Source organism: Haliaeetus albicilla, chromosome 13 (assembly GCF_947461875.1).
Source record: "Haliaeetus albicilla chromosome 13, bHalAlb1.1, whole genome shotgun sequence".
In the NCBI taxonomy this organism is placed as follows: Eukaryota; Metazoa; Chordata; class Aves; order Accipitriformes; family Accipitridae; genus Haliaeetus; species Haliaeetus albicilla.
Window position 1 is genome coordinate 654,953 of NC_091495.1, and position 20,461 is coordinate 675,413.

Here is a 20,461-nt window from a genome sequence, read left to right on the forward strand (position 1 = left end):
AAAAAGGGGCTCCTGCTCATGGGAAGACGGGGAGAAAGAACCCAGGGGGTTGTGCCGGTGGTTGGGGGCCTCGTTTTTGGGGTAACACCCCCCCCGCCCCGCCACGGGGCATTTCCAGGAGGATTTTAGGGTACGGCGCCTGCGCAGCTAATTAATTTAGCATTAACGATGCTCCAGCATTGGGCATGCCAGCCACGGAGCCATAGAAATCTGCTTGGCGGGTTGGTGTTGAATTTCCAGTGGGGTAAAACACCACAGAATTACCCCAAATATCCCCCAAAATCCTGTGATTTCACCCCAAAATATGGTGGAAAACAGGCTTTGGGGAAATGCCCCCCAATCCCATTTCTGGTGTTTTTTTACCTTTTTTTCATGACGTGAGTGGGTGTTGCCAGTACTGTCAGTGGAGGGGCCTCGGGCTGTGGCTGCTGGTTTTATTTTCCTTGAGTTTTGCCCCAAAAGTTGGGTTTTTCCCCAAAATGTTTCTGCTTCAAAGGCCCGACCAAAGGTCAGTTGGTTTTGGGTCAAAAACCAGGGTAAAAAGGTAATTGCAGTGCTGAGTTTTTGGGAGGCCGATTTTGGACTCATTTCTGCCAGGGGAAGGCGGGTGCTGGTGCGTCCTTGTCACCCACTGGCCACAGAGGGGACCCGAGTGTGGCCACCTGTGCCCCGTCACCCGCCTCCATGTGTGTCAGTGGGCTGGTGGCCACAGAGGAGACCTCAGCCTGGTGGCCTGTCCCCATCACCCGCCTCCGTGTGTGACGCTGTGCTGGTGGCCACAGAAGGGACTTCGGCATGGCCGCCTGTCCCTGTCACCCGCCTCAGCGCGTGTCAGCAAGCCAGTGGCCATGGAGCGATGCTCAGCACAGTCGACTGTCCCCATCACCCGCCTTCCTTGTGTGTCACCATCTCAGGGACCTCAGCGTGGCCACCTGTGGCCATCACCCACCTCTGTGTCTGTCAGCGGACTGGTGGTCGTGGAGGGGACCTCAGTGTAGTTGCCTGTCCCCGTCACCCGACTTGCTGCGTGTCACCATGCCAGTGGCTGCAGAGGGGACCTCAGTGTAGTCGCCTGTCCCTGTCACCTGCTTCACCGCATGTCAGTGAGCTGGTGGCTATGGAAGGGACCTCAGTATGGCCGCCTGTGGCTGTCACCCGTCTTCATGTGTCTGTCAGTGCACCAGTGGTCGCAGAGGGGGCCTCGGTGTGGCCACCTGTCCTTGTCACCCACCTCACCACATCTCAGTGAGCCGGTGGGCATGGAGGTGATCTCAGCATGGTTGCCTGTCCCTGTCACTTGTTTCTGTGTGTGTCAGTGGGTTGGTGGCCACAGAGGGGACCTCAGTGTGGCTGCCTGTGGCTGTCACTTGTCTTCCTGTGTGCGTGACCGGAGGGGACCTCAACGTGACTGCCTGTCCCCATCATCCGCCTCTGTGTGTTTCAGTGGTCTGGTGGCCACAGAGGGGACCTCAGTGTGGCCGCCTGTCCCTGTCACCTGCCTCACCGCATGTCAGCAAGCCACGGAGGAGACCTCGGTGCAGCTGACTGTCCCTGTCACCCACCTTCCCATGTGTCACCATCCCAGGGACCTCAGTGTGGCCACCTGTGGCTGTCACCCATCTTCATGTGTGTCACCGTGGCAGTGGTCGTGGAGGTGACCTCAGTGTGGCCGCCTGTCCCTGTTGCACGTCTTGCTGCGTGTCACCATCCTGGTGGCCGCATAGGGGATGTCAGCGTGGTTCCCTGTCACCTGTCTCTGTGCGTGTCAGTGGGCTGGTGGCATCAGAGGGGACCTCAGTGTGGCCGCCTGTCCCCATCAGCGGTCTCTGTGTGTGTCACAGTCCTGGTGGCTGTGGAGGGGACTTCAGTGTGGGTGCTTGTCCCTGTTACCTGTCTTGCTGCATGTCACAACCATGGTGGCCACAGAGGGGACCTTAGCATGGCCACCTGTCCCCATCACCTGCCTCTGTGTGTGTCAGTGGGTTGGTGGCCACTGAGGAGGCCTCATTTTGGTCACACATCCCTGTCACCTGTCTTACTGTGTGTCACTGTCCTGGTGGCCACAGAGGGGACCTTGGCGCAGCTGACTGTCCCCATCACCTATCTTCCTGCATGTCACCGTCCGAGCGGCCGCGGAGGGGACCTCGCACAGCCACCCGTCCCTGTCCGCCGCCAGCGTGTGTCCCCATGGCTCAGGCTGCCGTGTCCCTGCAGACGGTGATGACGAGCTGCTGCGGGGCCTCGAGGGGGCCCTGGGGGTGAAGAAGAAGAAACGGGGTCCCCGGAAGCAGAAGGAAAATAAACCTGGAAAACCACGGAAACGGAAAAAACTGGTGAGTTCCCCTGGGACACCCTGCCTGAATGCCTGGGTCCTCTGGCGTGGCTGATGGGGTCTGGGATGGGTGATGGGGTCTGGGGACGGGTGACAAGAGTCTTAGGTCGGCTTATGGGGTCTGGGTATGATGGATGGGGTCTGGGTATGATGGATGGGGTCTGGGGATGGGTGACAGGCTCTCAGGGCAGCTGACAGGGTCTGGGGACAGGTGACAGGGTTTGGGAATGATGGACAGGGCCTGGGGACAGGTGACAGACTCTCAGGGACGGCTGATGGTGGCTGGGGACAGCTGATGGGGTCTGGGAATGGTGGATGGGGGTCTGGGGATGGCTGACAGACTCTCAGGGTGCCTGATGGGGTCTCAAGGCAGTTTATGGGGCTTTTGGGTTGGCTAACAGGATCTCAGGTTGATGGATGAGATCTGGGCATGGAGGATGGGGTCTGGGGACAATGGATGGAGGTCTCGGGGTGGGTGACAGGGTCTGGGGGTGGGTGACGGACTCTTGGGGGCAACTGGTGGGGTCTCGCGGCAGCTGATGGAGGTCTCAGGGTGGCTGACAGGGTCTGGGCTCGATGGACAAGGTTTGGGGATGATGGATGGGGTCTTGGGGTGACTGATGGGGTCTCAAGGCACCTGATGGGGTCTGGGAATGGGTGACGGGGCCTGGGGATGCATGGCAGACTCTCAGCATCGCTGACAGGGTCTGGGGGCAGCTGATGGGGTCTCGTAGCAGCTGATGGGGTTGGGGGCAACCGTCGGGGTCTTGGGGCAGCTGATGGAGGTCTCAGGGTGGCTGACAGGCCCTGGAGAGGGGTGATGGGCCCTGGGGATGGCTGATGGCGTCTGGGGATGGGTGACGGTGTCTGGTGTCGGTTGACGGGGTCTGGGGATGGGTGACAGGGTTAGGTGACGGGGTCTTGGGGCGGCTGATGGGGTTGGGGGCAACAGACGGGGTCCTGGGGCAGCTGACGGGGGTCTTGGGGCAGCTGATGGGCCCCACAAGGGGTGATGGGCACCAAGGATGAACACTGGCTGGTGGTTTCAGGTGAGCGAAGATGAGCTGGAGTCGGAGCGGGAGGAATACCAGCGGGAAGAGTACCGGGAGAAGTCGGAGAGCGGTGGCAGTGACTCTGGGGGGGCGGCCAGGAAACGGCGGCGGAAGCACCGTGAGAAGAAGGAGAAGAAAACAAAAAGACGGAAAAAGGCCGATGAGGAGGGGGGGCAGAAGGTGAAGGTATGACCAGGAGGCACCCAGTGAGGGGGGGGTACTCAGTGGGGTGGGGGCGAGCACCTGGGTGCACAGTGCTACCCTATGTGGGTGCCTGTGGGGGTCCCATCCCTGTGTTGGGGCCCATGGGGGTCCTGTCTTCCATGGGGGGTCCTGTCACCTGTGTTGGTGCCCGTGGGGGTCCTCGTGGGGGTCCTGTCGCTGTGTGGGGACCGACCTGTGGGGGTCCCATTGCCATGTGGGTGTTCATGGGGGCCCTGTCACCCATATGGGTGCCCTTGAGGGTCCTGACACCTGTGTGGGTGCCTGTGGGGGGTCCCGTTGCCCGTGTGGGTCCTCGTGGGCGTCCCGTCTCAGGGCCTGTGGGGGACTTGACAGGTGACATGTCTCTTCCTTCTCTCTGTCCCTATTCCTGTGTGTTTCTTGTCCCCCTCTCCATGTCCTGGTGTTGGTCTCTGTTGTGTGTCCCCCCACTGCCTGGCCGTGTCTCCCTGTGTCCCCCCCCTCCCCGGTGCAGGCGGTGGAGCAGAAGTCCTCGGCACAGTTGCTGGGGGCCTGGGGGCTGGAGGACGTGGACCATGTCTTCACTGAGGAGGACTATCATACCCTCACCAACTACAAGGCCTTCAGCCAGTTCATGAGGTGAGGCTGGGGGGGCACCCTTGGGGGGCTGCGGGGCACCTCGGGGTCCTGGAGGGTCCCTCTGGGTGCTGGGGACACTTTTTAGGGCATCTCAGGATGCTGGGGGACCCGTTGAGGGGATGGAGTGGGGCACCTCGGGGTCCTGGAGGGTCCCTCTGGGTGCTGGGGGACACTTCAGGGGGATGGTGGGGGTTCTTTTAGGTCTTCTCAAGGTTCTGGGGGACACTTCAGGGGGATGGTGGGGCACCCTGGGGTGCTGTGGGCCATGCCAGCATCCTGGGGGGGTGTCCCTCTGGGTGCCAGGGGCTCTTCAGGGTCTTGGGGGACTACAGGGACACCTCGGGGTCCTGGAGGGTCCCTCTGGGTGCTGGGGGACACTTCAGGGTGCTTGTGGGGATGATTTTAGGGCAGCTTGGAGTGCTTGGGGGTGCCCTCAGGGTGTTGGGGGGACACATCAGAGGGCTGGGGGGGCACAGGGGTACCTTGGGGTCCTGGGGGACTATGGGGACATCTTGGGGGGCACCTCGGGGTGCTGGGGGGCCATTAGGACACCTTGGGGTGAAAGAGGTCTGTGGGGAGCATCAGTGGACCCTGGGTGCCCCCTAAGACACCTGGGTTCCCCAGTTCCCCCTGGTCACCTGGGTGCCCTGGATGCCGGGGTTCCCAGCCCACCTCCCTCCCTCCCTCCCCCCCGCATCAGGCCCCTGATCGCCAAGAAGAACCCCAAAATCCCCATGTCGAAGATGATGACCATCCTGGGGGCCAAGTGGCGGGAATTCAGCGCCAACAACCCCTTCAAAGGCTCCGCTGCTGCCGTGGCTGCCGCTGCTGCCGCCGCTGCCGCCGCCGTGGCTGAGCAAGTGTCCGCAGCCGTGGCCGCCGTGGCCCCCGAGGCCCCCCCCCCGCCCCTGCGCAAGGCCAAGACCAAGGAAGGCAAAGGTGGGTGTGTCCCCCCCAAACACCTGGGTCCTCATCGGGTTTGGGGAGGGGGGTGCCTGGGTCCCTTCCAGGACACCTGGGTGTCCCCCCACTGAATGCCTGGGTCCTTGCCTGATTTGGGGAGGGGTACCCAGATGCCTGGGTCCTTGCCTGGCTTGGGGAAGGGGTGCTCAGATCCCTGGGTCCTCGTGGGTCAAGGGTCCCTGGGGGAGATTGGGGAGTCCCTAGGGTGATCCTGGGGGACTTTGGGGGTCCCTGGGGAGGCTTTAGGGATCCTTTTTGGGGCGGGGGGTCTGTAGGGGGATCTGGGGGCCAGTTTGGGGGTCACTGGGATGGGTTGGGGCATTCCCTAGGAGGTTTGGGGGTCCCTAGGAAGATGCTGGGGGAATTTGGGGTGTCCCTAGGGTCCTCATGGGGCTGGGGAAGGGGGTGCCCGGATACCGGGGTGTCCCCCCCCACCCCAAACACCCGGGTCCCCCCACAGGTCCCGGCCACAAGAAACGCAGCAAGAGCCCGCGGGTGCCAGAGCTGAAGAGGAAGATGAAGGGGAGAAAGATGGCGCCGCTGAAAATCAAACTGGGTGTCCTGGGTGGCAAGCGCAAGAAGAGCAGCTCGGTAGGGCCCAGAAGCCTGGGTCCCCTATGGGGTGGGGGGGCTTGTGCCTGGACACCTGGGTCCCCTCCTGTCCCCCAGTGTCCCCAAGTGGTGGCACCCCTCCCTACGGCCCCATGTCTCCCTGTGCCCCTCACCCCCTGGTCTCCCCATCCCCTTGTCCCCCGTATCCCCTTGTCCCCCAATGCCACCTGCTGTCCCCGGTGTCACTTGCTGTCCCCGGGCAGAGCGAGGACGCAGGGGAGGCAGAGGAGGAGTCGGACGCCGAAAGCCCTGGGGTGCTGGGTGCGACCACCCGCCCCGACCCCACCACCCGCCTCAAGAAGCTCAAGCGAGGACGTCCTGGCCGCAAGAAAAAGAAGGGTGAGTGTCCCCAAGTGTCACCGGTCCCCGGGTGCCACCACCACCCCCACCCCAGACCCCACGGCGGGGACGCCGAGTGACACCCCCATCCCGTCCCGTCCCCCCCAACCTCTTTCCTTGCAGCCCCCTGCGCCGGCCTCAGCCGGGAGCGCGGCCCCGTGGGGACGGGCGCGGCGCCCGCGCACGGTGAGACACCCCACTCCCCGCTGTCCCCATGTTGTCACCCGGGGTCCCCAAGCCTGTGATGTCCCCCTGAGCGGGGTCCTCGGTCCCTTCCCCGTGTCGGTGGTGGCGTCCGGGGGGTCCCCAGCCCCTGGCTTCTTCCAAGGGGTGTAGCGGTGTCCCCATGTCCCTCTCCCTGTCCCCACCGTCTCTCCTGGGCATTTGGTGTCCCCACTGTCCCTATCTCCAGATATCCCAGTGTCCCCATGTCCCTGTCCCCTGGTGTGCTGGTGTCCCCAGTGCCCATGTGCCTGGTGCCACCACGTCCCTGTGTCCCAGTGCTCCCATCCACCCAGTGCCCCTGGTGTCGCAGTGCCCCTGTCCCCCAGTGCCCCATCTGTAGTGTCCCCAGCACCCCTATCCCCAGTGCCACCATGTCCCCATCCCCAGTGTCCCCATCCCCCGTGTCCCCATCCCCCTGTGCCCCTGTTCCCAGTGCCCTCATGTCCCTGTCCCCCAGCACCCCTGTTCCCAGTGTCCCCATGTCCCCATCCTCAGTGCCCCTGTCCCTGGGTGTCCCCAGTGTCCCTGTCCCCTGGTATCGCCATGCCTCTGTCCCCCAGCACCCCCATTCCCAGTGTTCCCATGCCCCTATCCTCCAGTGCCCATGTCGCCATCCCCAGTGTCCCCCATCCCCAGTGCCCCTGCACCCCTGCCTCTGGGTGTCCCCAGTGCTGCCAGTGCCCCTGCACCCCCATCCCCAGTGCCCCCATCCCCAGTGCCCCTGCACCCCCGTCTCTGGGTGCCCCCAGTGTCCCTCAGCCCCCATCCCCAGTGCCCCCACGTCCCCATCCCCCTGTCCCCGGCACTCCCCTGTTGTCCCCCCCATCAATCCGGGTGGCAGCGGGCGGTGCGTGGCATCCCCGCAGGGCCAGGGCCAGAGGAGGAGGGGGACGGCTACGAGACGGACCACCAGGACTACTGCGAGGTGTGCCAGCAGGGCGGGGAGATCATCCTCTGCGACACCTGCCCCCGCGCCTACCACCTTGTCTGCCTCGACCCCGAGCTTGACCGCGCGCCCGAGGGACGCTGGAGCTGCCCCCACTGCGTGAGCTGCGGGACGGGGGGATGGGGTGGGGGCTTGGGGGGGTCCCTAGGGGAGATTCTGGGGGGGGTTGGGGGTCCCTGGGAAGGATTTAGTGGTCCCTGGGAGCATTTTGGAGGCCCCTGTGGGGGGCTTTAGGGGTCCTTGGGGCAGTTCGGGGGTCACTAGGGGTTCCTGAGGGGGTTTGGGGGTCCCTGGGAGGGATTTCGTGGTCCCTGGGGTGCTTTAGGGGTCCTTGGGGCAGTTTGGGGATCCTTAAGGGGATCCTGGGGGCAGTTTGGGGGTTCCTCGGGGGATCCTGAGGGGGTTTGGGGGTCCCTGGGAAGGATTTAGCTGTCCCTGGCAGCATTTTAGGGGTCCTTGGGGCAGTTTGGAGGTCCCTAAGGGGATCCTGGGGGCAGTTTGGGGTCCCTGGGGGGTTTTGGGGGTCACTAGGAGGATCCTGGGGGATGAATGGGGGTCCCTGGGAGGGTTTGGGGGTCCCTAAGGGGTTCCTCAGGGAGTTTGGGAGGTCCCTGGAGGGATCCTACAGGGGTTTAGAGGGTCCCTAGGGGGTGGGGGTCCCTGGGGGAATTTAGGTGTCTGTAGCGGAGGTCCCTGGTAGAGGGCTTTGGGGGTCCCTCAGGGTGTCCCTGGGTGTCCCTAGGGTGGTTTTGGGTGTGTCTCCAGGGGATTTGGGTGTCCCTGGGCATGTCCTCAGGAGGTTTCGATGTTCCCTGGGGGACGTCCCCAGGAGGTTGGGTGTCCCCAGGAGGTTTGGGTGTCCCTGGGGGAGATCCCCAGGAGGTTGGGTGTCCCTCAAGGGGTCCCCAGGAGGTTTGGGTGTCCCTGGCTGCTGTTTTGGGGCCATCCCCAGGAGGTTTGGGGTGCCTGACACCTGGTGTTACTCAGGAGAAGGAGGGGGTGCAGTGGGAAGCGAAGGAGGAGGAGGAAGAGGAGGAAGAGGAGGAGGAGGAAGGGGAGAAGGAGGAGGAGGACGACCACATGGAGTACTGCCGGGTGTGCAAGGACGGCGGGGAGCTGCTCTGCTGCGATGCCTGCGTCTCCTCCTACCACATCCACTGCCTCAACCCCCCCCTGCCTGAGGTCCCCAACGGCGAGTGGCTCTGTCCCCGCTGCACGGTACGGGGACACGGGGGAGAGTGGGGACAGGGGTGGGGTGGGGAGGGAGGAGGTGGGGGGACGACCTGGTGGGGATGGGGCAGGGATGGGGACAGGGACGGGACAAGGACCTGGTGGGGACAGGACAGGGATGGGTGTGGGGACAGCGTGAGGATGGGGACAGGGTTGGCTTAAGTTTGGGGACAGGGACAGGATAAGGATGGGGACAGAGGTGGTTCAAGGTGGGGGACAGGGACAGGATGTGGATGGGGACAGAGATGGTTCAATGCTGGGGACAGCAACAGGACGTGATGGGGACAGGAGTGGGGACAGCGGTGGTTCAGGGTTGGGGACAGCGATGGGACCTGATAGGGACAGGGATGAGAACAACCACAGCAATGGGACCAGCACAGGGACGCTGCAGCCACCCCTTGGGGACAGCCACTCCTTGGACTGGGGACCTGCCCCCCCCCCTCCCCGGGGTGCTCTGGATGTTTTTTTGGGGGGGGGGGGTGACACACAACACATCACATGACCACACGGCCATCCCCGTGTCCCCCCTGTCCCCAACCCCGCTGTCCCCGCCTTTATCCCTGCAGTGCCCGGTGCTGAAGGGGCGAGTACAGAAGATCCTGTACTGGCGGTGGGGGGAGCCGCCCCCCCCTGTGGCTGCCCCCCCCGGGGCCCCCCCCGAGGGGCCCCCCCAAGCGTTGCAAGGTCGTTCCGAGCGCGAGTTCTTCGTCAAGTGGGTCGGGCTCTCCTACTGGCACTGCTCCTGGATCAAGGAGCTGCAGGTATGGGGGGCCCCCACGTGTACCCCCCTCCAAACCTTGAGGGGGGGGCACCCCATCTACCCCCTGATATCGGGGTGGCTTGATATACCCAAGTTGGGGGGACCTGATATGTGAGGGGGGGCTCCAGTGTATGGGGGACTTGAGACTGGGGACACCCTGATACACCTCCCTCAAGGGGGGGCCCATACTGGGGTGCCCTGATACACCCAGCTTGCAGCGGGGGGATGGCCATACTGGGGGGACCCCTATATACTCCCTCGGGGCAGGGGGGGCACGATATTGGTGTGCCTTGATATATTCAGCTTGGGGGTCCTGATACTGGGGTCCCCAGTCTTGGGAGCACCCTACTATCCCCAGCTGAGGGGACCTGGAGGGTTCCCCAGGACTGGGGACACACCAGTATCCCCAGCTGGGGGGGCCTGGGGCTGGTGACACCCTGATATACCTAGCAGGGGGGATGTGAGGGGTTCCCCAGCACTGGGGACACCCCAGTATCCCCAGCTGGAGGGCCTGGGGCTGGTGACACCCCAAAATACCTGGCTGGGGGGGTCTGGGAGGGTCCCTGGGCTTGGGGACGCCCTGATATCCCCAACTGGGGGGCCTGGGGCTGGTGACACCCCAAAATGCCTGGCTGGGGGGGGGCCTGGGAGGGTCCCTGGGCTTGGGGACATGCTGATATCCCCAGCTGGTGGGGTCCCCAATATTTGGGACACCCCGATATCCCCAGCCTTGGGGGGGGATCCCCAATCTTGGGGACCCCCCACCATCCCCACTTCAGGGACACTGTGATGTGCAGTGCTCCCCCCAGGTCCCCAAGACACCCCTGTCCCTAGGGCAGGGGGAGAGGAGCAGCACCCCAATTCCTCACCCTGCCCCATCCCAGGACCCCTGGGGGGAGCAGGGGGCGTTGCCCTCCCCCCCACCATTAATTTGGGGGTGTGTCCCCCCGTTCCCCTCCCACAGCTGGAGATCTTCCACCTGGTGATGTACCGCAACTACCAGCGCAAGAACGACATGGACGAGCCGCCCCCCCTCGACTATGGCTCGGGGGACGATGACCCCAAGAGCGAGAAACGGGGGGCCGGGGGGGACCCCCTTTTCGGGGGGATGGAGGAACGTTTCTACCGCTACGGCATCAAACCCGAGTGGATGACGGTGCATCGCATCATCAACCACAGGTAGGGTAGCACCCATGGGTACTACATGGTGCCCATGGGATCCCCCGGCCCCCTTGCCCCGCCCCCAAATTGGGAGGGGATGGGTGGCATCAGCATGGGGGTAGGGGAGCGCCTGGGTGGGGTTTGGGGACACTGCTGGCACCTGTGGGGACACTGGGCACACTTGGGTCTTCTAAGGACACCCCCAGCACCCATGGGTGCCCCCCCTCCCCTATTGGGAGCAGTTGGGCACTGTCCCCAGGTGACCCTGTGTCCTGTCCGGGTGTCCCTGTCCCTGACTGACCCCGTGTCCTGTGTGTCCCTGTCCCTGAGTGACCCCGTGCCCTCTGTGTGTCCTTGTCCCCAGGTGACCCTGTGTCCTGTCCATATGTCCCTGTCCCCAGGTGACCCCATGTCCTGTCGTGTGTCCCTGTCTGAGTGACCCCACGTCCCCTCTGTGTCCCCAGGTGACCGTGTGTCCCTGTCCCCGAGTGACCCCACGTCCCCTCCATGTGTCCCTGTCCCCAGGTGACCCCATGTCCCCATGTGACCCCATGTCCTCTCTGTGTGTCCCTGTCCCCAGGTGACCCCACATCCCTGGGTGACCCCTGCACTGGGGTGTCTCCAGTGTCTCCCTGCTGGCAGCCAGTGATGCCGGTGACAGCGGGTGACCCTTGGTCACTCGGGTGACCCTTCCACGTGCCCCGCTGTCACCCACACCCTGGTGGCACGTGGCAACCCCCGCCTGGCCCTGCATTGTCCTGGCTGTCCCTGTGTCCCCATGGGTGCCCGGTGTCCCCATGGGTCCCTGCTGTCACCCGTGGGTGCTCTGTGTCCCTGGGGGTGTTCGGAGTCCCCATGGGTGCCTGCTGTCACCTGTGGGTGCCCATTGTTCCTGCAGTGCCTGGTGTCTCCAGGCACCCACTGTCCCTGGGTGGCTGGTGTCCCCTGTGGGTGTACATTGTCTCCATGATGCCTGATGTCCCCTGGGTGCCCATTGTCCCACAGGTGCTTGTTGTCCCCACGATGCCCATTACCCCCATGATGCCCATTGTCCCCTGGGTGCCTGTTGCCCCCTGCGGTGCCGGCTGTCCTCCAGGTGCCCGTTGTCCCCGCAGTGCCCAGTGTCCCCTGGGTGCCTGTTGGCCCCATGATGCCTGGTGTCCCCTGGGTGCCTGTTGTCCCCTGGGTGCCCATTGCCCCTGCGGTGCCCAGTGTCCCCGTGGTGCCTGTTGCCCCCATGACGCCCAGTGTTCCACAGGTGTCTGTTGTCCCTGCAATGCCCATTACCCCTATGACGTCTATTTTCCCCCGGGTTCTTGTTGTCCCCACAACACCTGGTGTCCCCTGGGTGCCTGTTGCCTCCGTGGTGCCCCTTGGCCCCATGATGCCTGGTGTCCCCTGGGTGCCTGTCGTCCCCATGACACCCACTGCCCCCATGGTGCCTGTTGCTCCCCGCGGTGCCGGGTGTCTCCCGGGTGCCTGGTGCGGTGCGTGACGGCGTGCCACGCAGCGTGGACCGGAAGGGGCAGTACCACTACCTGGTGAAGTGGCGGGACCTGCCCTACGACCAGGCCACCTGGGAGGAGGACGAGATGCCCATCCCCGACTATGACCTCCACAAGCTGGCCTACTGGAAGCACCGGTAAGGGACATGGGGACACGGCAAGGGACAGGGAGACAAGTGTGGGGACACGGGAATATGCCTACTGGAAGCACCAGTGAGGGATGTGGGGACACGGGGGGAGCACGGGGCATGGGGATATGCCTACTGGAAGCATTGGTGAGGGATACAGGGACATGGGGGGACATCGAGGGAGCATGGGGACATGCTTGCTGGAAGCGCTGGTGGGACTGGGGACACATGGGGATGTGCCTGCTGGAAGCACCAGTGAGGATCATGGGGGCAAGAGGATGTGGGAACATGGGGGGATATGGGGATATGCCTACAGGAAGCACTGGTGAGACTGGGGATATGGGGATGGGGGGACATGGGCACACGGGGACATGGGGACACAAGGAGGACATGGGGACATGCCTACTGGCCATGTGCTCCTGTGTCCCCATGAGTCCCCCAATGTCCTCATGCTGCCCTGTGTCCCTCTGTTGTCCCTGTGTCCTCATGTCTGCATGTGTCCCCTGTCCCCTCCATGTCTCTGTGCCCCCTCTGTGTCCCCTGCCATGTCCCCATCCCTCCTGGTGTCCCTCCTTGTCGCTGTGTACCCCCCGTCTCCCTGTCCTCCCTGGTGTCCCTGTTCCTCCTGTCGCCCACTGTGTCCCCATGTGCCCCCATATCCCTGTGGCCCCTTTCTTTCCTGTCCCCCCCCATGTCCCTAGGGAGGTGTTCATGGGGGAGGACCCGGCCCAGCCCCGGCGCTACAAAAAGAAGAAGAAGGAGACACCGGGGGAGGGACCCCCCGACTCCCCCACCAACGACGTGAGTGCCCGGACACCTGGGTGTCCCCCCCAGACATTTGGGTCCCCCCCAACTCACCCTTGGGTCCCCCCTATGGACCCCTCCCATTGGACCCTTGAGTCCTCTGGACACCTGGGTCCTCCCCACCCTGGATGCCTGGGTCCCCTCCATCATCCCTGGGGTCCCCCAGATGCCTGGGGGCGTCGGTGACCCTCTGGGGTGCCTGGGTGCCCTGGTGGGGGGTTGACCACCCTGGGTCCCCTGGGACCTTCATGGCATCAGTGACCCCCTGGGGTGCTTGGAGGGGGGGTTGAACACCCAGATACCTGGGTCCACCACCCGCTGACGCTCTCTCCCCGGCAGCCGACGGTGAAGTACGAGACACAGCCGCGGTTCATCACAGCAACGGGCGGCACCCTGCACCTCTACCAGCTGGAGGGGCTGAACTGGCTGCGCTTCTCCTGGGCCCAGAGCACCGACACCATCCTGGCTGATGAGATGGGGCTGGGCAAGACCATCCAGACCATCGTATTCCTCTACTCCCTCTACAAGGAGGTGAGCTCGCTCTCGCCTGGTCCCTGGTGTCACTCGTTTGGCCCTGGTGTCACCCACCTGGCCTTGGTGTTTCCTACTTGGCCCTGGTGTCTCCCCTTTGGCCCCCGTGTCGCCCACCTTGCCCCCAATGCCACCTGCCTGGTCCCTGGTGTCACTTCCTTGGCCCTGGTGTCACCCACCTGGCCTTGGTGTTTCCTACTTGGCCTTGGTGTCTCCCTCTTGGCCCCCGCTGTCACCTGCCTGGTCCCTGGTGTCACTCATTTGGCCCTGGTGTCAGCCACCTGGCCTTGGTGTCACCTGCCTGGTCCCTGGTGTCACCCGCTTGGTCCTGGTGTGACCCACCTGGCCTTGGTGTTTCCTACTTGGCCCTGGTGTCTCCCTCCTGGTCCCTGGTGTCACTCGCTTGGCCTTGGTGTTTTGTACTTGGCCCCCAGTGTCACCCACCTAGCCTTGATATCACCCACGTAGTCCCTGGTGTCACCCGCTTGGCTCCTGGTGTCACCTACCTGCTTCATGGTGTCACCCACCTGGCCACTGGTGTCACCTGCCTGGCCCTGGTCTCCCCTTTGGCCCTCGGTGTTACCTGCCTGGCCTCAGTGTCACCCACGTGGCTTCTGGCATCACCCGCTGCTGGCATCAGCCAACCTGGGGTGTCACCGTGTCCCTGCCCATGTCCCCATGGGGGTCTTACTGCCACCGGAGACATTTTCATACCCCTACAACCACCCCACACTGTCCCGACGTTCTCGAAGGCCCCCTTCCACACTGTCCCCATGTGCCACACCATCCCCATGTCCCCCAAGGACCCTGTCCCACGCCGCCCCCCCCATCCCCCTGTGTCACACTGTCCCCACGTCCCCCAAGGGCCCCGTCCCCGTGTCCCCGTGTGACGCGCTGTCCCCCAGGGCCACACCAAGGGCCCGTTCCTCGTCAGCGCCCCGCTCTCCACCATCATCAACTGGGAGCGGGAGTTCCAGATGTGGGCCCCCGCCTTCTACGTCGTCACCTACACCGGGGACAAGGACAGCCGGGCCATCATCCGCGAGAACGAGTTCTCCTTTGATGACAACGCCATGAAGGGGGGCAAGAAGGCCTTCAAGATGAAGGTGAGCTGGGTGCTGGGGTCCCCTCGGCGGCGGGTGGGGGGGGCTGCACCCCGATGCCTGGGTCCCTTTGGGGGTGGGGGGGCTGCACCCCGATGCCTGGGTCCCTTTTAGGGTGTGGGGGCTGCACCCAGACACCTGGGTCCCTAGGGTGTTGGGGTGCTGGGGGTGATGTAGACACAGGGGTCCCGGGGGGGTTGGGGTACCAGGGGGTGGCCTGGATCCCTGAGGGGTGGTTGGGGTGACCTGGACATTGGGGTCCCAGGGAGTCAGGGTGCTGGGGTGGCCTGACATGGGAGTCCTGGGGGGTCAGGGTGCTGGGGGGTCGGGGTATCCCAGACACAGGGGTCCTGGGGGGTTGGGGTGACATGGTGGCTTCATACTGGGGTCCCAGGGGGTCAAGGTGGTGGAGGTGCAGGGGCTTGGGGTGCCAGGTCCTGGGGGATCGGGGTGGTGATGGTGCAGGGGGTCGGTCAGGGTGCCCCAGGCGCGGGGGTCCTCCGGCGGGGTGGGGGGGACACCCATGGGTGCTGACGGCCGCGGCAGCGGGAGGCGCAGGTGAAGTTCCACGTGCTGCTGACGTCCTACGAGCTGATCACCATCGACCAGGCGGCACTGGGCTCCATCCGCTGGGCTTGCTTGGTGGTGGATGAGGCCCACCGCCTCAAGAACAACCAGTCCAAGGTGCCCGGATGCCTGGGTCCCTGGGGAGGGGGGGCACCCAGATACCTGGGTCCTCTGGGTGCTGTTGGTGGGTGACGTTTGCTGGACATCAGGGTCTGTGGGTGCTCTGGGAGGTGCTCCCAGATCCTGGCGTCCTGGGGGTGGTGGGGTTGCTCCCAGATCCTGGGGTCCGTGGGTGCCCTGGGGAGTTGCTCCCAGGTGCCAGGGTCCATGGGTGCCTTGGGGGGGGGGGCATTAGGGGTCACTCCTGGACATTGGGGTCCATGGGTGCCTGGATGGGGGTCAGAGGGGTTGCTCCCAGACACTGGGGTCTGTGGGTGGGTGCCCTGGGGGTGTGTGGGGGGTGTCGCTCCCAGATGCTGGGGTCCATGGGTGGGATCAGGGGGGGTCAATCCCGGATGCTGGGGTCCATGGGTGATGTCCCCCCAGTTCTTTCGGGTGCTGAACGGGTACAAGATCGAACACAAGCTGCTGCTGACGGGGACCCCGCTGCAGAACAACCTGGAGGAGCTCTTCCACCTCCTCAACTTCCTCACTCCTGAGCGCTTCAAGTATGTCCCCTTGTGTCCCCCGGTGTCCCCTCCTGTCCCCTCCCCTGCCCTGAGGTCCCCCGTCCCCCCCTGCATCCACCCGCATCGCTCTGTCACTGGTGTGTCCCTGCGGCTCCTGCATCCCCCCACCCTGTGTCCCCTGGTGTCCCCTCCCCTCCCATGGGGTCCCTTCCATCCATTCCCATGCCCCTGTGCCCCTGTGCCCCACCACATCATGGCTGTCCCTGTGTCCCGCCATGTCACAACTGTCCCCACACCCCCATGTCACTGCTGTTCCTGCCTCTCTCTCTGTCCCCCCCATGTCATGCCTGTCCCCGTGTGTCCTGTCCCACAGCCGTTCCTGTGTCCCTCCATGTCACGACCATCCCTGCGTCCCCCCGTGTCACTGCTGCCCCCATGCCCCTTCACCCCACATCATGGCTGTCCCTGCATTTCCCATGTCATAGCCGTTCCCCCATCCCTGTGTCCCCCCACGTCACAGCTGTCCCCACATCCCCCATCCCACGGCCATCCCTGTGTCACTCTGTGTCACAACCGTCCCCCACTGTGCCCCATGCCATGGCCGTCCCCACATCCCCATGCCACCTCACCCCACCACCTCCTGGCTGTCCCTGTATCTCCCCACATTGTGGCCATCTACGTCCCCATCCCCGTGTCCCTGCACCCCTCTCCATGTCACATTGTCCCCCCTCCCCAGCAACCTGGAGGGTTTCTTGGAGGAGTTTGCTGACATCTCCAAGGAAGACCAGATCAAGAAGCTCCACGACCTGCTGGGTCCCCACATGCTGCGGCGCCTCAAGGCCGACGTCTTCAAGAACATGCCGGCCAAGACCGAGCTCATCGTCCGTGTCGAGCTCAGCCCCATGCAGAAGTATGTCAGACACCCGTGTCCCTCGGGATGGGGTGGGACGGGAAGCACCCGGACGCCGGGATCCGTGGGAAAAGGGTGCACCTGGGCACTGGGGTCCATTGGAGTCGGTGTCCGTGGAGCTCAGTCCCATGCGGACGTACGCCGGGGTCCCCTGGGTGCTTGGGTCACCCGAACGCCTGGGTCCCCCGGGAAGTAGAGGGGAAGGCAGGCACCCGGACACCTGGGTCCCCCTGGGAATTGGGGGGGAAGGAAGGCACCTGGACGCCTGGGTCCCACCGACCTCCCCGTAGGAAGTACTACAAGTACATCCTGACGCGCAACTTCGAGGCATTGAACTCGCGGGGTGGCGGGAACCAGGTGTCGCTGCTCAACATCATGATGGACCTGAAGAAGTGCTGCAACCACCCCTACCTCTTCCCCGTCGCCGCCATGGTGGGGGCCGTGGGGGGACAGAGGGACGGGGTGGAGGGACATGGAGGGGACAGGGGGCATGGAGGGGTCGGAGGGATGACGGGGGGGATAGAGGGATGTGGAGTGGGGGGATATGGGGACATGGAAGGGTTGGAGGAATTTGGAGGGCGTAGAGGGACATGGGGACATGGAGGGGATAGAGGGACGTGGGGTCAAGGGATGTGGGACATGGGGACATGGTGGGACATGGAGGGGTTGGAGGGATGTGGGGCAGAGGGATGTGGGGTGGAGGGACATGGAAGCATGGTGGGAGATGGTGGGGACATAGTGGTATATGGGGACGTGGAGGGTTGTGGAGAGGATAGAGGGACGTGGTGGGACATGGGGACACGGATTGGAGGGATATGGGACAAAGGGACATAGGATGGAGGAACATAGAGGGGACAGCAGAACATGGTGGGTACATGGAGCAGTTGGAGGGACATGGAGGGGATTGGGGGTCATGGGGTGGAGGGACCTGGGGGGACATGGGGGGATTGGAGGGACAGGGAGGGGACAGCGGGACATGGGACACAGGGGGGACCTGCGCTGGAGGCACATGGAGGGGATGCAGAAGGGACAGAGTGATGTGGGCTGGAGGCTGGGGGACGTCAGGGGACACCAGGGACCAGCGAGGTGACATCCCCGTCCCCAGGAATCCCCGAAGCTGCCGAGTGGTGCCTATGAGGGGGGGGCCCTGATCAAGGCCTCGGGGAAGCTGCTCCTGCTGCAGAAGATGCTGCGGAAGCTGAAGGAGCAAAACCACCGGGTGCTCATCTTCTCCCAGGTGGGGCGGCCGGGACCCCCGCGACCCCCCCCCCCCAGAGCCACTGGGTGCTCATATTCTCCCAGGTGGGGTGGCCAGGACCCCCAGGGACCCCCCTGGGACCCTCACACCCATGACCCTTGAGTCACTGGGTGCTCATCTGCCAGGTGGGGCAGCCAGGACCCCCAGGGCCCCCCCCCAGCCCCCTCTGGGGCACCTACAGCCTCCCCACCCACCCCTAGAGCTACCGGGTGTTTGTTTTCTCCTGGGTGTGGGGGACCAGGACCCCCCCCGACTCTCTAGAGACACCCAGCCCCCAACCCCAGCACCGCTGGGTGCTCCCAGTCTAACCAGTACTGGGTGCCCCCAGCCTCTCTGGGTGCTCCCACTCTAACCAGTGCCAGTACCAACATCCCTGGTTAATCCCAGTCTGACCAGTGCCCATCCCAGCTCCTCTGGGTGCTCCCACTGTTGACCAGTACCGGGTGCCCCCAGCCCCCCTGGGTGCTCCCAGTCTAACCAGTGCCCACAGATGACGAAGATGCTGGACCTGCTGGAGGATTTCCTGGACTACGAGGGCTACAAGTACGAGCGCATTGACGGGGGCATCACAGGGGCCCTGCGCCAGGAGGCCATCGACCGCTTCAACGGTAGGACCCCGGTGTCCGGGGGCACCCAGGTGGTCGGGGGGGGGCACCCAGGCATCCGGGGGTACCCAGGCGTCTGGAGGGGACCCACGTGGTCAGGGTGGGACCAAGGTGTTGGGGACAACCAGGTAGTCAGGGGGACCCAGGCATCCAGGGAGGGACCCAGGTGTTTGGGGGGATGACACCTGGGTGGCCAGAGAGACCCAAGTGTCCAGGCGGGCACCCAGGAGTTCAGGGGGTACCCAGGAATTAAGGGGGCACCCAGGCATCCGGGGGATCCAGAAGTTCAGGGGGTACCCATTTGTCTGGGAGGGACCCAAGTGTCCTGGGGACCCAGGCATCTGGGGAGGAACCCAGGTGTTCAGGGGGGACCCAGGCATCTGGACACTACACCCCTCCCCAGGAAGGATAAGTGGGGGGACACACACCCCTTGGGGTGCTTGGGAGGGGGGGTGGGGGGCAATTTCCCTCGGTGCAGCAACACTGAGGGGAAGGGATAAGATAGAGGGATTTGGGGGGTCTGGCTTGGGGGGGCCGTCCCCCCCTGCTGATGCCAGGGGTCAGTGCTGGGGGGTTTGGGGGGGTCCTGGGTTTAGGGGGGCAGCACTGGGGAATTGGGGGGGTCCTGGGTTTGGTGGGGCCGATCCCCCCATGCTGATGCTGGGGTGGGCAGCGCCGGGGGGGTTGGAAGGTCCCGGGTTTGGGGGGACCGGCCCCCTCCGCTGACGCCGGGGGGGCAGCGCCGGGGGCGCAGCAGTTCTGCTTCCTGCTGTCGACGCGGGCCGGGGGCCTCGGCATCAACCTGGCCACCGCCGACACCGTCGTCATCTTCGACTCCGACTGGAACCCCCACAACGACATCCAGGTCTGTCACTTGCCCGGCATCACCCACCCAGCACCCTATCACCTGCCCTATCTCCCATCCTGATACCCTGTCCCCAACCCTCCTTCCATTTCTCCCGCCCTGTCCCTGCGTCCCCCACTGTGTCCCTGTCCCCCACTGCCACCACAGACCCCACCACCACATCCCTGCTCTAAAGGGTCCCCCACCGTGTGTGCGACCACCATGTCCCTGCTCTGACATGTCCCCCATGGCCTTGGCCCTGCTCTGACATGTTCCCCATCACATCTCCCACTGCCACATCCCTGCTCTGATGTTCCCCTCATCAAGTCCCCTGCCACCATGTCCCTACCAACGTCCCCCCACCCTCTCCCCACCACCGTTTCCCGTCCCTGACATGTTCCCCATCTTTACATCCCTTCTCCAACACATCCCCGCTGATGTGTCCCTGTCCCCACAGGCCTTCAGCCGGGCGCACCGCATTGGCCAGGCCAACAAGGTGATGATCTACCGGTTTGTCACGCGCGCTTCGGTGGAGGAACGCATCACGCAGGTGGCCAAGCGCAAGATGATGCTGACGCACTTGGTGGTGCGCCCGGGACTGGGCTCCAAGGCCGGCTCCATGTCCAAGCAGGAGCTTGATGATATCCTCAAATTCGGCACTGAGGAGCTCTTCAAGGACGAGAATGAGGGTCAGCGCCCAGCGGGGTTGGGGATGGGTGGGACAGGGTGTGCTGGGCTTTGGGGGGGATGTGGAAGGCCATAGTGGGCCATGGGGGGCTATGGTGGGACATGATGAGATGTGGGAGGCTATGGGAGGCCATGGTAGGATGTGGGAGGCTGTGGTAGGACATGGGAGCCCATGGTGGGCTATGTCTGGGCTTGCAAAGCTATGATGGGATGTGCAAGGTCACAACGGGGCCATGATGGGTCATGCAGAGCTGTGGTGGGACGTGCAAGGTCATGATGGGTCATGCAAAGTTATGGTGGGATGTTTGAGGTCGTGACAGGATGTGTGAGGCCATGGTAGGACATGCGAGGCCGTGAAATATTATGCAAACCCATGATGGAATGTGCAAGGTCATGATGAGGCCATGGTGGGACATGTGGGGTCGTGATGGTGCTATGACAGGTCACG

At 64.3% G+C, this 20,461-nt stretch overlaps 1 protein-coding gene across 3 annotated transcripts in view; it reads left to right on the forward strand.

Moving 5' to 3' along the window:
- The window catches only part of CHD3 (chromodomain helicase DNA binding protein 3), a 45,452-nt gene that overhangs the window by 8,070 nt on the left and 16,921 nt on the right, over positions 1–20,461 (forward strand). For 2 of the 3 annotated variants that reach the window (XM_069799765.1, XM_069799767.1), the window contains 23 exons: positions 2,215–2,333; positions 3,382–3,570; positions 4,082–4,206; positions 4,907–5,145; positions 5,630–5,760; positions 5,985–6,120; positions 6,244–6,306; positions 7,212–7,390; positions 8,279–8,509; positions 9,088–9,282; positions 10,246–10,460; positions 11,953–12,084; positions 12,777–12,876; positions 13,219–13,410; positions 14,316–14,516; positions 15,060–15,197; positions 15,627–15,748; positions 16,446–16,619; positions 16,910–17,051; positions 17,725–17,856; positions 18,368–18,485; positions 19,223–19,347; positions 19,784–20,015. In XM_069799765.1, the coding sequence (XP_069655866.1) occupies positions 2,215–2,333; positions 3,382–3,570; positions 4,082–4,206; positions 4,907–5,145; positions 5,630–5,760; positions 5,985–6,120; positions 6,244–6,306; positions 7,212–7,390; positions 8,279–8,509; positions 9,088–9,282; positions 10,246–10,460; positions 11,953–12,084; positions 12,777–12,876; positions 13,219–13,410; positions 14,316–14,516; positions 15,060–15,197; positions 15,627–15,748; positions 16,446–16,619; positions 16,910–17,051; positions 17,725–17,856; positions 18,368–18,485; positions 19,223–19,347; positions 19,784–20,015 (3,630 nt within the window). The remainder of the gene's footprint in view (positions 1–2,214; positions 2,334–3,381; positions 3,571–4,081; positions 4,207–4,906; positions 5,146–5,629; positions 5,761–5,984; positions 6,121–6,243; positions 6,307–7,211; positions 7,391–8,278; positions 8,510–9,087; positions 9,283–10,245; positions 10,461–11,952; positions 12,085–12,776; positions 12,877–13,218; positions 13,411–14,315; positions 14,517–15,059; positions 15,198–15,626; positions 15,749–16,445; positions 16,620–16,909; positions 17,052–17,724; positions 17,857–18,367; positions 18,486–19,222; positions 19,348–19,783; positions 20,016–20,461) is intronic. The other variant, XM_069799766.1, reaches the window with a different exon arrangement.